At 43.9% G+C, this 12,072-nt stretch overlaps 1 protein-coding gene across 14 annotated transcripts in view; it reads right to left on the bottom strand.

The window, feature by feature from the left end:
- The window catches only part of LOC110534594 (fibronectin), a 272,449-nt gene that overhangs the window by 88,505 nt on the left and 171,872 nt on the right, over positions 1 to 12,072 (bottom strand). The window contains exons 23-27 of one of the 14 annotated variants that reach the window (XM_036934037.1): positions 11,497 to 11,580; positions 11,294 to 11,347; positions 8,209 to 8,351; positions 3,585 to 3,676; positions 1,014 to 2,959 (exon numbers count right to left, since the gene is read on the bottom strand). The exons of the other annotated variants lie outside the window; for them this stretch is intronic. Coding sequence (XP_036789932.1) covers positions 2,809 to 2,959; positions 3,585 to 3,676; positions 8,209 to 8,351; positions 11,294 to 11,347; positions 11,497 to 11,580 — 524 coding nt within the window. The 3' untranslated portion in view covers positions 1,014 to 2,808. Of the gene's footprint in view, positions 1 to 1,013; positions 2,960 to 3,584; positions 3,677 to 8,208; positions 8,352 to 11,293; positions 11,348 to 11,496; positions 11,581 to 12,072 lie in introns of those variants that run through there. 14 annotated transcript variants of the gene reach the window in all.

Raw genomic sequence — 12,072 nt, 5'->3', positions numbered from 1 at the left:
CCTGTTGCGGGCCGGGCGCAGTACACGCTGACCAGGTCGCCAGGTGTACGGTGTTTCCTCCGACACATTGGTGCGGCTGGCTTCCGGGTTGGATGTGCATGGTGTCAAGAAGCAGTGCGGCTTGGTTGGGTTGTGTTTCAGAGGACGCATGGCTCTCGACCTTTGCATCTCCCGAGTCCGTATGGGAGTTGCAGCGATGAGACAAGACTGTAACTACTACCAATTGGATACCATGAAATCAGGGAGAAAAAAGGGGGTAAAATAAAAAATAAATACAATTACTTCATTCCTTTTTCCCATTCCTTTTCCCACGCAACTTCATCTAAAGATGTAGAGTGAGTTTCCTGTAAACAGTATATATTATATTCCTTTTCTTTTAGCCATGTAAAGACTGATCCTCTTATTTTATGATCTGCCAAACTGTTACAATTATAACTAGCTTTACTTATTTCACCCCTTACCATAATTCGATACTATTCTCAGGCTATATTGACCAGAATTAGTGCTTGTAAAGTTACTGCCATCAGAGGTATTATGAAGGTCAAAACTAGAGCTTTAAAATGTCTAATATTTAGAATTCAAGAAATAGGTTCTAGCAATATGTGTTTTATTCCCTTGCCTGTTTGCCTGTGAGCCAATGCCACAGATGTTAGAAAATTGAGACAAATTATGTGTGTAGCAAATCTGAGTAGGTTGATGTGTATGATATTGGATATAATTTAATGAGAGTGTGTACAATGTCTGTATAAGAGTAAGACTATAATGTGTGATGTCCAAATAAATAACAACTCTGCCAATTTGCATGTTTGAGTGTCTATGTGTGTAACATGTAGTGCGTATGGCCTTAATATTCATAATTCTAATCCATATCGTATCACAATCATAGTTGCATCATAATTACCTTTAAAATCATTGAAAAACACATCCCAGCATTTCCATAGCGATTGACGTTTCACATGATCATGAAAGAGACCTTGCATTAACCTAGAGACGGCTTCACTACAGTACAAATGTATTCCATACAATATGTTATTATTCCCCAATGCCCATATTCTGATATCTTCCCCTTGCTTGTTGTAAACATATATAAACTTGTTGACATATACATAAAAAAGACAAAAACACATTAAATTATAAAACAGTTCTCGACAATAGAAAAGAGTGAGAGAAGAGAGCGAGATCACGTGTGTGTGTGTGTATAAGTTTATGTGTAAGCAAGCATGTAGTTGAGTACATGTGTGTTCACATCCACTTCATAATGTTCAGATATTTTTACAGTTCCCATACCTTCTTTTATGTTACCTGAAGTCCCAGTAGAATTTAGTACAGCCACAGTGTGATGGAGCTGTCTCGGAATAGCTGTCCATCTATAAAGAGTTTGTCCACAATGATAAAGGCACGCTTACCCTTCTCCCTTTGTTGCCTCTGTACCGGATACAGTCTCTTACGACGTTCGTTTAACTCTTTTGGAAATTGGTCATTGAGACCGAATTTGGTCCCTTTTAAGCTCTGCTTTTGATGAGCTCCTTTTGTTGGTGTTTTCAAATTTTGCGATGATCGGTCGGGGACCCTTGGTCTTGTCGCTTCCAGCTCCAAGTATGTGTACTCGGTGGAAAGCCGCCTTGTTTAGTCTCTATAGGAAGTTAAGGCGGATTGCATGAATTCTCTGATTGCGCCCCCTGGATTATTGGATGCGTCCTCAGGAATACCAGAAAAAAAGGATTTTCACACAATACGACTTTGTGTTTAGTAGCGTCTCCTTCATCACCCTGTTTTCCCTGAGTAGACAATCCATGTTGGAATCGTGTATTTTTACCTTGGCTGTGAGTGTCTTGTTTCTCTTCGGAGAGTGAGAATTTCACTCTGGCTGAACTCTCAGCCCTGCTGCCTCCTCACACAACTTTTCCAATGTGGCATGTATTCCAGCCAGAGCACTAGCCTCTACCTCAATGGTAAGTAAATCGTACGTGTCTGTAGGTTCAACTTTTTTTTATTTTTTATTGTCGGATTAAAGTCATTTTGTGAAGTGGTCGGATCTTTCCACGAAGGAGTAGGTTGTTCCTCCATAGCGTAAAGCTGTTGGTACTCGTAGATTTCCCTCAGGATCTCCTTCGTATCCAGATTGGCTCTTTACTGCAACCAGTTGTTTTACAAAAAGATAACAATGAGTCTTTCCCACGACGACGACAGGTGTCTGTAGTACAGCCAGCTAGCACTCGCGGAATCCACGCAACAATGGAACCCAAACTTACAGTCCCAGCCGTAAAGGCTAACCACGTCGTGGAATCCTTAGCAACAATGGAACCCAAACTTACAGTCCCAGCCGTAAAGGCTAACCACGTCGTGGAATCCTTAGCAACAATGGAACCCAAACTTACAGTCCCAGCCGTAAAGGCTAACCACGTCGTGGAATCCTTAGCAACAATGGAACCCAAACTTACAGTCCCAGCCGTAAAGGCTAACCGCGTCGTGGAATCCTTAGCAACAATGGAACCCAAACTTACAGTCCCAGCCGTAAAGGCTAACCGCGTCGTGGAATCCTTAGCAACAATGGAACCCAAACTTACAGTCCCAGCCGTAAAGGCTAACCGCGTCGTGGAATCCTTAGCAACAAAAACTTTAGTTTTTAATAAGAATCGATTTAAAGAAAAATACTTCATATAAACAACAAACCGAGTGTAGGACAATGTTCTGTTGTGAGCTCCTTCAATGTAGTTACACGTAGAAACAAAAACAGATTCAGCCTAACACAGTGAAAACCAGTTCAACTTCATAAGATAGGGAATTACATTAGCTACTATAATTAGACTACAGTGTGATCGGTTTTTCACACACCCAGTGTTTTGGAGTAGTACATGGTGCAACCTTCCAACTCTTCAATGGGTCTGATGCCGTCTGTGGGATCTCAACACAACTCATCTCGTCATTCAAGTTATTAGGTTCCCCTTCCATCCAATAGCTATAAACAACACGGAGAATCAGAGTTAAAAATCATCCAATACAACATAGAGCATCAGACAGTTAACCTAGTCCCCAGGCTCAGGTGTTACCATTCTACAGAGAGAATCAGACAGTTAACCTAGTCCCCAGGCTCAGTTGTTACCATTCTACATAGAGAATCAGACAGTTAACCTAGTCCCCAGGCTCAGTTGTTACCATTCTACAGAGAGAATCAGACAGTTAACCTAGTCCCCAGGCTCAGATGTTACCATTCTACATAGAGAATCAGACAGTTTAACCTAGTCCCCAGGCTCAGATGTTACCATTCTACAGAGAGAATCAGACAGTTAACCTAGTCCCCAGGCTCAGTTGTTACCATTCTACATAGAGAATCAGACAGTTAACCTAGTCCCCAGGCTCAGATGTTACCATTCTACATAGAGAATCAGACAGTTAACCTAGTCCCCAGGCTCAGTTGTTACCATTCTACAGAGAGAATCAGACAGTTAACCTAGTCCCCAGGCTCAGTTGTTACCATTCTACAGAGAGGGAGAGAGAGAGCTGGCTGAGGACGAGATTAGACTGTGAAAAGTAATTTATTACAACAGAAAAGTGTAAAAGTCCTCCAGAACCACTTCACTCACGTAGGTTTAAATGGTGTTTTGCCAACCCACTCCCAGATTCCATCTTCTTTATATTTACCAATCCAGACATTCTTAAATCCATGGATAAATATCTATAATAGAATTGTGGATAAAAAACAATGGCCATTATTTAATCTCCACAGCAGAGAAACACTTTTACATTTTATAAATAATAGTAGTAGTTGTCTGTAACAAGGAATTTGTTAAGTTCATGTTTTAAGTATCCCTATATTTCTGTTATTACGGGGCTATCACTCAGTCAAGAATGTGCCTGCGCAGGGAGTCTTGTGGTTGATGGACCTAGAGTGGAATGGCTACTTTGTAGTGTGTTCATACGGTATAGTAAACTTTGTTAAACTGGAAACTTGTTGTTGTGTCATTTCCAGTAACAGAATTAACCCTGTAGCCACGCGGAATTAACCCTGTAGCCACGCGGAATTAACCCTGTAGCCACGCGGAATTAACCCTGTAGCCACGCGGAATTAACCCTGTAGCCACGCGGAATTAACCCTGTAGCCACGCGGAATTAACCCTGTAGCCACGCGGAATTAACCCTGTAGCCACGCGGAATTAACCCTGTAGCCACGCGGAATTAACCCTGTAGCCACGCGGAATTAACCCTGTAGCCACGCGGAATTAACCCTGTAGCCACGCGGAATTAACCCTGTAGCCACGCAGAATTAACCCTGTAGCCACGCAGAATTAACCCTGTAGCCACGCGGAATTAACTGTGTAGCCACGCGGAATTAACTGTGTAGCCACGCGGAATTAACCCTGTAGCCACGCGGAATTAACCCTGTAGCCACGCGGAATTAACCCTGTAGCCACGCGGAATTTACCCTGTAGCCACGCGGAATTAACCCTGTAGCCACGCGGAATTAACCCTGTAGCCACGCGGAATTAACCCTGTAGCCACGCGGAATTAACCCTGTAGCCACGCGGAATTAACCCTGTAGCCACGCGGAATTAACCCTGTAGCCACGCAGAATTAACCCTGTAGCCACGCGGAATTAACCCTGTAGCCACGCGGAATTAACCGTGTAGCCACGCGGAATTAACCGTGTAGCCACGCGGAATTAACCGTGTAGCCACGCGGAATTAACCCTGTAGCCACGCAGAATTAACCCTGTAGCCACGCAGAATTAACCCTGTAGCCACGCAGAATTAACCCTGTAGCCACACAGAATTAACCCTGTAGCCACACAGAATTAACCCTGTAGCCACACAGAATTAACCCTGTAGCCACACAGAATTAACCCTGTAGCCACACGGAATTAACCCTGTAGCCACGCGGAATTAACCCTGTAGCCACGCGGAATTAACCCTGTAGCCACGCGGAATTAATCCTTTAGCCACGCGGAATTAACCCTGTAGCCACGCGGAATTAACCCTGTAGCCACGCGGAATTAACCCAGTAGCCACGCGGAATTAACCCTGTAGCCACGCGGAATTAACCCTGTAGCCACGCGGAATTAACCCTGTAGCCACACAGAATTAACCCTGTAGCCACACAGAATTAACCCTGTAGCCACACAGAATTAACCCTGTAGCCACGCAGAATTAACCCTGTAGCCACGCGGAATTAACCGTGTAGCCACGCGGAATTAACCGTGTAGCCACGCGGAATTAACCGTGTAGCCACGCGGAATTAACCGTGTAGCCACGCGGAATAACCGTGTAGCCACGCGGAATTAACCCTGTAGCCACGCAGAATTAACCCTGTAGCCACGCAGAATTAACCCTGTAGCCACACAGAATTAACCCTGTAGCCACACAGAATTAACCCTGTAGCCACACAGAATTAACCCTGTAGCCACACAGAATTAACCCTGTAGCCACACAGAATTAACCCTGTAGCCACACAGAATTAACCCTGTAGCCACACGGAATTAACCCTGTAGCCACGCGGAATTAACCCTGTAGCCACGCGGAATTTACCCTGTAGCCACGCGGAATTTACCCTGTAGCCACGCGGAATTAACCCTGTAGCCACGCGGAATTAACCCTGTAGCCACGCGGAATTAACCCTGTAGCCACGCGGAATTAACCCTGTAGCCACGCGGAATTAACCCTGTAGCCACGCGGAATTAACCCTGTAGCCACGCAGAATTAACCCTGTAGCCACGCAGAATTAACCCTGTAGCCACGCGGAATTAACTGTGTAGCCACGCGGAATTAACCGTGTAGCCACGCGGAATTAACCCTGTAGCCACGCGGAATTAACCCTGTAGCCACGCGGAATTAACCCTGTAGCCACGCGGAATTTACCCTGTAGCCACGCGGAATTTACCCTGTAGCCACGCGGAATTTACCCTGTAGCCACGCGGAATTAACCCTGTAGCCACGCGGAATTAACCCTGTAGCCACGCGGAATTAACCCTGTAGCCACGCGGAATTAACCCTGTAGCCACGCGGAATTAACCCTGTAGCCACGCGGAATTAACCCTGTAGCCACGCAGAATTAACCCTGTAGCCACGCAGAATTAACCCTGTAGCCACGCGGAATTAACCCTGTAGCCACGCGGAATTAACCCTGTAGCCACGCGGAATTAACCCTGTAGCCACGCGGAATTAATCCTTTAGCCACGCGGAATTAACCCTGTAGCCACGCGGAATTAACCCTGTAGCCACGCGGAATTAACCCTGTAGCCACGCGGAATTAACCCAGTAGCCACGCGGAATTAACCCTGTAGCCACGCGGAATTAACCCTGTAGCCACGCGGAATTAACCCTGTAGCCACACAGAATTAACCCTGTAGCCACACAGAATTAACCCTGTAGCCACACAGAATTAACCCTGTAGCCACGCAGAATTAACCCTGTAGCCACGCGGAATTAACCGTGTAGCCACGCGGAATTAACCGTGTAGCCACGCGGAATTAACCGTGTAGCCACGCGGAATTAACCGTGTAGCCACGCGGAATAACCGTGTAGCCACGCGGAATTAACCCTGTAGCCACGCAGAATTAACCCTGTAGCCACGCAGAATTAACCCTGTAGCCACACAGAATTAACCCTGTAGCCACACAGAATTAACCCTGTAGCCACACAGAATTAACCCTGTAGCCACACAGAATTAACCCTGTAGCCACACAGAATTAACCCTGTAGCCACACGGAATTAACCCTGTAGCCACACGGAATTAACCCTGTAGCCACGCGGAATTAACCCTGTAGCCACGCGGAATTAACCCTGTAGCCACGCGGAATTAATCCTTTAGCCACGCGGAATTAACCCTGTAGCCACGCGGAATTAACCCTGTAGCCACGCGGAATTAACCCAGTAGCCACGCGGAATTAACCCAGTAGCCACGCGGAATTAACCCACGTAGCCACGCGGAATTAACCCTGTAGCCACGCAGAATTAACCCTGTAGCCACATAGAATTAACCCTGTAGCCACACAGAATTAACCCTGTAGCCACACAGAATTAACCCTGTAGCCACACAGAATTAACCCTGTAGCCACACAGAATTAACCCTGTAGCCACACAGAATTAACCCTGTAGCCACACAGAATTAACCCTGTAGCCACACAGAATTAACCCTGTAGCCACACGGAATTAACCCTGTAGCCACGCGGAATTAACCCTGTAGCCACGCGGAATTAACCCTGTAGCCACGCGGAATTAACCCTGTAGCCACGCGGAATTAACCTTGTAGCCACGCGGAATTAACCCTGTAGCCACGCGGAATTAACCCTGTAGCCACGCAGAATTAACCCTGTAGCCACACAGAATTAACCCTGTAGCCACACAGAATTAACCCTGTAGCCACACAGAATTAACCCTGTAGCCACACAGAATTAACCCTGTAGCCACACAGAATTAACCCTGTAGCCACACAGAATTAACCCTGTAGCCACACAGAATTAACCCTGTAGCCACACAGAATTAACCCTGTAGCCACACAGAATTAACCCTGTAGCCACACAGAATTAACCCTTTAGCCACACAGAATTAACCCTGTAGCCACACAGAATTAACCCTGTAGCCACACAGAATTAACCCTGTAGCCACACAGAATTAACCCTGTAGCCACACAGAATTAACCCTGTAGCCACACAGAATTAACCCTGTAGCCACACAGAATTAACCCTGTAGCCACACAGAATTAACCCTGTAGCCACACAGAATTAACCCTGTAACCACACAGAATTAACCCTGTAACCACACAGAATTTACCCTGTAGCCACACAGAATTTACCCTGTAGCCACACAGAATTAACCCTGTAGCCACACAGAATTTACCCTGTAGCCACACAGAATTAACCCTGTAGCCACACAGAATTAACCCTGTAGCCATTCAGAATTAACCCTGTAGCCACACAGAATTAACCCTGTAGCCATTCAGAATTAACCCTGTAGCCAGGCAGAATGAATTAGGTCAAATTTCGAAGTGAAACTATTAGATCAAGTTGCAGCCTCAGCTACTTTACTGTAGTATAATTACAGATATCATCTCAAGCAAACCTGCTTTTCTGACAGGAAGTATATTTTATAAATTGACAGTGACATGAACATTGGTGATACAACTGGTTAAACGTGTTGAATACTAGTCAGAGAAGTAGAGAATAATAATAATGCAGCAGTAGTATTATAGTATTAATAATGTAGTATCTATTACCTGTTCTTCTCTGCTGTTTATAATAACCAACTCTCCTCCCATTGTTCTGCACTCCTTCTGACCGCCCTCAGCTGAGTCCATTGTGGAGGAGACATAATAACAGCTGGTGCCAAACTTCCACCATCCATCCAGACAGGGTTTCTCTGAGATAAACACAACAGAACAGCAGGCATTTCAAGTCTACAAATATATTCAATATCTTCTAAGTATGAAATAAAATGATACTTCTAAATTTAAAAAATTAAAGACCGCACTAAGACATGCTTAGGGAATGTGATTTTGGGAAAGAGGTCATCTTAATGGGAGATTTTAACATTAATTATGAAGACAAGTGTTGTAGGAAAACCCTCAAACGGATCACTAATACCTTTGACCTTACACAGCTAGTTAAAGGGCCAACCAGGGTGACTTGTTGCTCTAAAACACAGATTGATTTGGTGTTCAGTAATAAACCAGAGAGAGTGACTAAATCATTCAATATGGTCACTGGGCTGTCTGATCATAATGTGACACTTATAGCCAGAAAGCTGTCTAAGAGCAGGTTTAACCTCTCTACTGTTAGAAAGCCGGATCAACTCAGAATACCTAAGAGTGAATTAAACTATTTTGAAAAAGCAATTAAGGGAATAAACTGGAATGATCTCTTGTCCTATACAGACGTGGAAGCTGATAGTCAGGTTTTTCTATCCACAATCCAGACTACAATAAATGGCTTCCTAAAGAAAATCAAATCCAAACCTGGCCAAGAGAGCACTCTTCCTTGGCTAAATGGAGAAATCTGGAAATTGATGAAAGAACGAGATTATGCTCTAAAAATAGCCCTAAAATCTAAATTAGAGCATGACAGACGTAGGTTTACCATGTTGAGAAATAAGGTGATGACAGAAATCAGACGGGCCAAGGCAAACTTTTTTATGAACATAGTTGGTGAAGCAAAGGGAAATTCTAAACTGATCTGGGAGAATCTAAAAAAGTTAACAGGGAAAGACCATAGTAACACTGCAAAAAGACTAGAAATCATGGTGAATAACAATCTAACACGGGATGCAGTCGAAATAGCAATAGCCTTCAATTCCTACTTTATTGACTCTGTCAGGATACTGACACAGAGCCCCTCCACTTGTTTCCTGGGCCCAGTGCTAGTGAATGACACTCAACCTGTCTTCATCATAAGGGAGGTTTCTGAGTCAAAGGTGAACAAGGTGATTAGCTCACTAAAGAACTCTAAAGCCAAAGATGTGTTTGGGATGGACTCTACCTTTCTTAAAAACTACAAAGAGTCACTCATTGGCCCCATTACTAAGGTCACCAACACATCTATTGGTCTCGGTGTGTTTCCAAGGGTATGGAAGTCGGCCATAATAATGGCCATCTTTAAATCAGGCGACCCTGCTGACGTGAGTAACTACAGGCCCATTAGTATACTACCTGTGGTGTCAAAGGTTGTTGAAAAGTGTGTAGCAGAACAACTGATTGCCCACCTCAACAACAGCCCCTTCACATTACACTCCATGCAGTTTGGCTTCAGAGCGAAACACTCCACAGAAACGGCCAACTGCTTTCTTCTGGAAAATGTGAAGTCCAAGATGGACAAAGGGGGTGTTGTGGGGGCTGTGTTTCTGGACCTAAGGAAGGCTTTTGATACTGTTAACCATGAGATTCTCATCACAAAATTGTCCAAGTTCAACTTTTCCCCTGATGCCTTGAGATGGATGAAATCATACCTTGAAGGCAGAACTCAGTGTGTCAGAGTGAGCAATGAGCTGTCGCCCACTCGTAGCTATGATGTGGGCGTGCCCCAAGGGTCAATACTGGGGTCCCTCCTGTTCAGCCTGTACATTAATGATCTGCCTTCTGTCTGTACTGGGTCTGAAGTTCAAATGTATGCAGATGATACAGTGATATATGTGCATACAAAGAGCAAACAACAAGCTGCACAAGAACTCACTACTGTAATGATCCAGGTTACAAAGTGGCTCAGTGACTCGTGTTTGCATCTCAATGTAAAAAAAACTGTTTGCATGTTCTTCACAAAGAGGGCAACAGATGCTACTGAGCCAGATGTCTATGTGTCAGGGGAGAAGCTCCAGGTGGTATCCGATTTTAAGTACCTTGGCATCATACTTGATTCCAACCTCTCTTTTAAAAAGCATGTGAAAAAAGTAATTCAAATAACCAAATTCAACCTAGCTAATTTCCGATTTATACGAAATTGTTCGACTACAGAGGTAGCAAAACTGTACTTCGAAACTATGATACTCCCCCACTTAACATACTGCTTGACTAGTTGGGCCCAAGCTTGCTGTACAACATTAAAACCTATTCAGTCTGTCTACAAACAGGCTCTCAAAGTGCTTGATAGGAAGCCCAATAGCCATCATCATTGTCACATTCTTAGAAAGCATGAGCTCTTGAGTTGGGAAAATCTTGTGCAATACACCGACGCATGTCTTGTATTCAAGATCCTTAATGGCCTGGCTCCCCCTCCACTCAATATTTTTGTTAAACAGAAAACCCAGACATATGGCAGCAGATCCACAAGGTCTGCCATGAGAGGTGACTCTATAGTTCCCCTAAGGAAAAGCACCTTTAGTAAATCTGCATTCTCTGTGAGAGCTTCCCATGTCTGGAATACACTGCCATCAGACACACATAACTGCACCACATATCACACTTTCACAAAATGCTTGAAGACATGGCTAAAGGTCAATCAGATTTGTGAACATGGTCCCTAGCTGTGTGTTGCCGCTTTCCATGTTGTCTGTTGTCTGTAGCTTGTGAGGTGTGGAAACACTTTGTTGCTTTTATGAATTCTGTCTTGCTGCTTTTTGTTTTATGTTGCTCTGTCTGTATGCTACGTCTTGCTTGTCCTATGTTGCTCTGTATGCTATGTCTTGCTTGTCCTATGTTGCTATGTCTTGCTTGTTCTATGCTGCTATTGTCTATATTGTAATTTTTTTTAATAACCTGCCCAGGGACTGCGGTTGAAAATTAGCCGGCTGGCTAAAACCGGCACTTTTACTGAAACGTTGATTAATGTGCACTGTCCCTGTAAAAATAAAAATAAACTCAAACTCAAACTCACCATAGAACCTAAGCCTGGTCTGTAACTGGTCTCTCTCAGTGGTCCTTTTCTTGTCTGAGAATTAAGAAAATAAAAGACTGGTCTCACCATATGACATAAGGCTGGTATTTTAACTGGTATCTCTCTGCATCTGTAAAAGTCAATCAAAATGTGTAACAGTCAAAACATTGACTACAATTATTCTTATTATTTTATTCACTTACAGGAATCCCCCTGGTCTATGATCACAGCCAGTAGAACAAACACTGCAGCAACTCTGGAGGGCCTCTTCCACCACTGAACATGTTCTGAATAACAAGTTATTAAAGTCAGATCTTTGGTAATGTGTTTTACTGTATCATTGTTTTATTTGAGCTGGATTCTGCAGGAACGGGAACAGCACCTCAGTTTTGGACTGATGGATTCCACAACCTATTTGGTCGGATCCGCTACCTCTCGTGGCATAGAAAATAATTGTTACTGTTTGCAATGAAAGAATTTGAATTAAAGAGCTCAAAGTTAATTTGAGTTTCCTCCTCGTTAATTCTCCTGCCCCCTAAAATAAATGCATTTCTATCCCGGGACTGATTTTCTGAGAACACTGAACTTTTCACATCTTTTTTACTCATTATGCTGTTATTTCTAACCCGATATGGATGACAATACCTTCAAATTAAACCTGAAGATTTGCACTTTAACCCCATAGTCATGATTTAAAATCCAAACTTTTGGAGTATTGAGCCATAAGAAGAAAACATGCTTCACTGTCCCAATAACTACGGAGGGCACTGTAGGTAGTG

This window comes from Oncorhynchus mykiss, chromosome 10 (genome assembly GCF_013265735.2).
Source record: "Oncorhynchus mykiss isolate Arlee chromosome 10, USDA_OmykA_1.1, whole genome shotgun sequence".
Classification (NCBI taxonomy): Eukaryota; Metazoa; Chordata; class Actinopteri; order Salmoniformes; family Salmonidae; genus Oncorhynchus; species Oncorhynchus mykiss.
This window is presented reverse-complemented; position numbering and strand designations above follow the sequence as displayed.